Source organism: Lithobates pipiens, unplaced genomic scaffold (genome assembly GCF_037356315.1).
Source record: "Lithobates pipiens isolate NorthernLeopardFrog02 unplaced genomic scaffold, aLitPip1_a1.2 Scaffold_8, whole genome shotgun sequence".
In the NCBI taxonomy this organism is placed as follows: Eukaryota; Metazoa; Chordata; class Amphibia; order Anura; family Ranidae; genus Lithobates; species Lithobates pipiens.
The window spans coordinates 582,964,890-582,970,492 of NW_027507903.1; the positions used below are offsets into that span (position 1 = coordinate 582,964,890).

The window sequence follows — 5,603 nt, forward strand, 5'->3', positions numbered from 1 at the left end:
TGGCAGTAGGGAGCCTTTCAGAATACAATGGCACAGCGGGGAATGAGGGAATCTGTTTTTGGGTATTGTTTTCTTTCCCCAACCCACTGGTTTGAAAAGTTTGAGTAATGGCCTTGGGGCTCATTCACAGTATCTGTGGTGACTTTTTTATTTTTCAAAAAAAACAAAACTTTGTAATAAAACCTGTTTCACATGTATCGGGTCCAGACACAATTTTTTTTTTTTTTATCACTTTCAAACAAAATTGGTTCTGGGGTGTAGTTAAAAAAAAAAAAAAAAAAAAAAGACTATTAAATTGTATATAGGCGTTGGAATTTTCTTTCAAATTTGCCAGTTTGTGAACATAACGAATACAAAAAATGTTATCTGCAGTTACCAATGATCCGAAATGACAAATGCCACATCTAAACAAATGAATTTGTAGAAAAGGTTTTATTCTTAGATTGCTATGTTCCATTTGATAATTTGTAACTTCAGATAAATGCATACTCATTGCGTTCACTTACAGCCAAATTTGAAGGGGGGGGGGGGGGGGGGTGTTGTGGGTGCATGCGCAACATCCCACCCTACTTGCGTTTAGTGGTGTGTGTTTTTTGATGCAGAGTTTGCTTATTTCAGATGGTCATAGATTTTGAGACTGCTGGGAGTAGGGCTGGTCACTGCACTTGTGCCTCCCGGGTACCCAAAAACACCAGGATTGGACATTGATTAAACACACAGGATACGTGTATTCATACCGCTTTCTGATGCATGGTAGAAACCTGTATCTACTCATGCTTCTGTAGGCCATTCTGGGTTCACATCTTAGGCATGTGTTTATGTGCAGACATAGGGGTTGATTTACTAAAACTGGAGAGTGCAAAATCTGGTGCAGCTCTGCATAGAAACCCATTGACTTTCTTGCATGGGGTTTTTTATTTTTTATTTTGTCAGCTTAATTGAAGTTGGAACCTGATTAGCTACCATACACAGCTGCTCCCAGATTTTTTGCACACATTTAAAAAAAAATCCCACTGTCACCTGTCATTCATGAAACTCAAACAGGACTTGTTGTCTGAAACCATCCAGCAGACCTAACCTTTTTCTCTTGCTCCTTTTTTGTAACAGGTGTGACGAAGGTGGCAATTTTCTCTCTACATCAAGTCTGGTTTCTCCTGAGATTCTTAGTTCATCTGGGTATATAAAGCAGAGCCTCCATAGTATCTAAGGAAAACTTGAACCTACGACCGTGGGGCTCTTCAGGCCCTTGACCCAGCTAGACGAAAGGGACTTTATCCCCAGATTGAACAATCTTAAACCTTCCATACCCCAAGAAAGATGTCCTTGCTACAGTTTGTAATACTCCTGCTTCCTGCTATAGTTGGTTCCACTCCATTCAACAGAGGCGTGCCAAGTTTGATCCAACTGGATGCCCACCATAGAGCTCGCTTTAATTCCAAGGCTGAGGCACATGGTGTCTCCCCTCTTGCTTTCTTAAATTCCCCTTTTGTCAGGAAAGTGAAGACAGATTCCGTGAAGCCCTTGGTCCAAGGAATGGCAGGTATGGGGTCCAGAGAAAGCATGGTGGAAGCAGCCTTACGGAGAAAAATGGTGTGGGAGAACCATATCAAGAAAGAGAAGCCCAGAACCTATCCAGACCAGGTGCTGCCACTGACATGGGAAGCACTGAAGAGATCAAGGTGTGATGCTATGCCTTTTGTCCAGGTAAAAAAAATTCCGTAGGTTACATTGTGATCTGATGTGTAGAATTATTTCATCATTACAATATATTAGTCTTGTGTTTAGTAACAAACCTTTTCTGAAGATTTCAGAGCTTTGATATCTTCTCCGCTTGGGAAAGCGGTCTCTGTAAAATATCTCTATGCTGGTTCTGGGAAAGTGGTGTTTTTCTATGCTGTATTCAGTGCTCCAGAACTGCAGTACAGGTGGTTAGTTGGTTTAGTTGACCATTTTTAAAATGTGAAGAGCTGTTCTCTTAATCTGACCAGTCCCCTTTATGAGATATGGGGGCTGCCATTCCTTCTGCAAGTGCAGATTAGCCTCTTAACCAACTTTACCAATACTTGTTCCTGGTTACTGATGCAGACCTAAGTGTATCTAAAGCCAAAAACAAAAGGCATATATTGCAGTTTAACAGTTCCTGAATGTGGTGGCTGCATTTTTTTTTTTGGGGTCTTTTAAAGCCCTGTTCACACTGGGCATACTATACCATATACCCATGCAGGGCTGTGATTACCCACATGAGGATGTAGAGGTGTTCTATTCATCCTCATGCAGGCAGTCCCAGTGATGTCTAATGGGACACAGCTGCTGTGTTCCAATTTGACACTGCATTTGGGGACCCAGACTCACTCCCACACATGTTGTCGTCATATTGGGACTATGGGGGGGGTGCCAGGTATACTTTCTCCTCTATCCCTTTTCTCAGCATTAGTCTTGGACCCCTGCTATTTCACTTAAGCTCACCCCCCCCCCCCCCCCACTTTTTTTTTTTTTTTTTTTTTTTTTTTTTTTTTTTAAATAAAAACAGCCATACAATGTAGTACATGCTTGGTGAATGATGCCTTAAATGCCAAGCTGAGAAACCATTTAAAGCAGATGCAAAGTCAGGTATGCTTGAAAGGTCCGGTGCTGGCATACCCACTTTTTTTTTTCTCATTTAAAAAAAATTTGAAATTGGACATGCTATCTGCCAATAGAACTCAACCAAAAAGTGTATTCTATGCATCCCCAAAAAAGTCAAAGCAATAACTCCAAGGCCAATGTTATCTCCTCCACTTCCGCATCATGTCTGGTTGACTGACAGCCTTTCAGAAACTAAAAGCACAAATCAACACTCGCCAAACTTTTACTAATGCAAAATTAGCAGAAGGAGCCCAACGGTAGGCGCTGAAACAATGTAGTAAATCGCTATGTTCATAATTGTTGGCCAACAATTCTGTGGTCGTGTATACAAGACAAGTTTGAGCCAATACACTTCAGACAAAATTAAACAGTTTTGTTGGCCAACAATCTGTATGAGGCATTAGGCTAGCCATGTTATACAATTTTGTTGTACAATACAGTTGCTGCCCCCAAACATTTCCACCAGCTGCCACTGAGTAGTGCTATTCTAGGGTGGCTAAGATGGGAAGTGGTACTGGTGAAAATAAAAGGGGGGGGCCACTAAATCAAAGGATTGTTAAGGTGTTTGTTTTGGGCTTTAGATGCACTATATTGACCTTCTTGTTCGGCGTACCGGCCATACAGCTAGCATGGAAGCCCCATGTCTTAGGAAAGTTCCCCTTTTTTTTTTTTTTTTTTTTTTTTTTTTTTTTTTTGTAGAACTATAGGCAAAACTTTTTAATATCAGAACCAAAGTGCATCTGATGTCTAAGATTGTAAAAAAACTCTTTTAAAAATCGGTAAAGCTACTTGCAATCTGTCTGTACTTGCTAGGGAATGTAACCACTCTAGGAGAGGTTAATGTCCTGCTACATGGCCTTCTCCCCTTCTGAGTCTGTTTACAGTCTGTGCTGACCCAGCTCTTCAACCCCCTTCCTAACAAGACTGTTCAGCTGCTAGGGGAGCATGGGCTGTGTATGCAAGGGAGGCCTTTACAGATAAATATGCATAACATATATTGTCTGCACATAAAACTTGTTGGAAAAGTGCTGACGGGGTTTGGTTTTTTTTTTTTTTTTTCTCTCTAGTATAGCCCTAGTTGGTTCATTTTGCACCCCCTTGCTAAACAAGCACCTATTTTATATTTCATTGCCCTATGGGAACTGGTATGAAGAGATGCCTTGTATTCTAATGGTTTGTTTATTCTTTGTTCCAGAATGTCTTCAGGGAAAACTGCGCCCCAATGCGGATCCCCAACAAATTCTGCTTCGGCCAGTGCAACTCCTTCTATGTCCCTGGCTGGCCATCCACAGAATCCCAGCCTTGCACTTCCTGCTCCCCTACACAGTCCAGGCGCATCTCTATTCCCCTGCAGTGCCACGGGGGCCAGCATTTCTGGGAGGAGGTGGTGCTGGTGGAGGCATGTGGCTGCGACATCCCGTACGACCGTGACTTTGGCAGCGGTGGAGGCTTCCTGCCCGTAGCCTAAGATGGAATGGCGGCCTTGTAGACTGAGGAACTCCGTCTGACACAGGGCCTTGGTGATGGCCTCTGAACAGAATCCTTTGCCACAGGAAAAGTGGGACTTCTTAACGACCCCAAAAAGGCGACCTTTTTTAGAATGTGTTAGACACAAATTTAAAAAAATTTTTTACTGAAATTTGTACATGGGATTTGACGTAGCCCTCTTTATGGATGGGGGCAAAATTAGCGTAAACTCTAGAACTGATGACCTGTTGCAATTCACTTTTTGTGATGGCAATTTTGCACATTCCCTCTTGCAACCAGACTTCTCAGAATAGACTCTGGGCCCTCTAGTGTCCAATATGGGTAACGTGCTTTTCAGAGGCCGACTCCGTATGTTTGAGAAGTCTGAAAATTTATATTTTAAGACTTTTTTTTTTTTGTATATAATTTTTTGTGTGGTTGTAGATCTCTAGGTGGTGGGTTATAAAGCAAATTATGCTGATTTAGGGGGTGTGGGGTTTGTGTGTTTTTTTTTTTTTTTTTTTTTCTCTTTATCAGCCCTAGTTCCTATGCTGTGCAGGTACCTTCTGTTTCCCTACCGAGGGGCCTAAATCAGGAGCCCACTTGAGTGGAAACTTCTTTAAAAAAAAGTGTTCTCCCCATGCAGGGCAGATGAAAGGTTTGGTTTGTATGTTCAGCCAAAACCTTTTTTTTTCCTCATCCTGAGCATCGATCTAAGCAGATGATTGCTGAGGTCATGAGAACCGCAAGAGAACTTTTTTTTTTTTTTCTTACTGGACAGTAGTTTGTACTTTCAAGTGTCACATGGGGATTGTGATATTGTGCTGGGGTTATCCTTGGTAGCCAATCAGATCATTCCTTCTGTTCTCTGGACTGTTACTTTACCAAACATCTGATTGGTTAGCATCATTTCTTACCAACTTATACTTGAAGCCTGTTGACACTGCCAACTCATCGTGTGAAGGCTTGGAACCCTCTGGCATGTTCTAGCTCTCTTGGGAGATTTCCATTTGCCTTTTCTGGTTACCTATTTATACTATTTAGATTTCCCTTCATTCCCTGTCCTCTTGACAATGGTGACCAGGATTGCAAGTGAGAACGAATCTCCTAAACTGGGGCAGACAGCAGTGCAACCCCAAGAGGTTCTAACCCCCCCGCCCCCCAATAAAACAAAAATGGGAAAAGGTTTTAAACTGTCATGAGTTCCATGAATTTGCCTATGTTAAAACTTTATTTTATTGTGCTCATCTTGACATATTCATTTGGGTCTATTGGAGGGGTGTGATTTGTCACTTTATTTCTTTTTAATAACCAGTCTTGTTCAATAAGCAGCCTAATGACCAAATTTCTGACTTTTTATCTGAATGTTTTATTGACAATTAAATCCTTTTTATTCAAATCTGATTCTTTCTCTCTATTATTTTGTACACATCATAGTACACATCTTGGTTCTTTCCAGCCAGGGGGCAGTAATGGGTGGCTGAGCCACCATTTTACTGCCCTCCCCAGTC

The 5,603-nt window shown here is 41.7% G+C and overlaps 1 protein-coding gene across 1 annotated transcript; it reads left to right on the forward strand.

The window, feature by feature from the left end:
- Positions 1 to 1,113: 1,113 nt before the first annotated feature.
- Positions 1,114 to 4,466, forward strand: LOC143963739 (DAN domain family member 5-like). Its single transcript, XM_077473465.1, has 2 exons — positions 1,114 to 1,704; positions 3,821 to 4,466. The coding sequence occupies exons 1-2, from the start codon at positions 1,318 to 1,320 to the stop codon at positions 4,091 to 4,093; spliced, it is 660 nt and encodes a 219-aa protein (XP_077329591.1). The 5' UTR covers positions 1,114 to 1,317; the 3' UTR covers positions 4,094 to 4,466.
- The last annotated feature ends 1,137 nt before the right edge of the window (positions 4,467 to 5,603 follow it).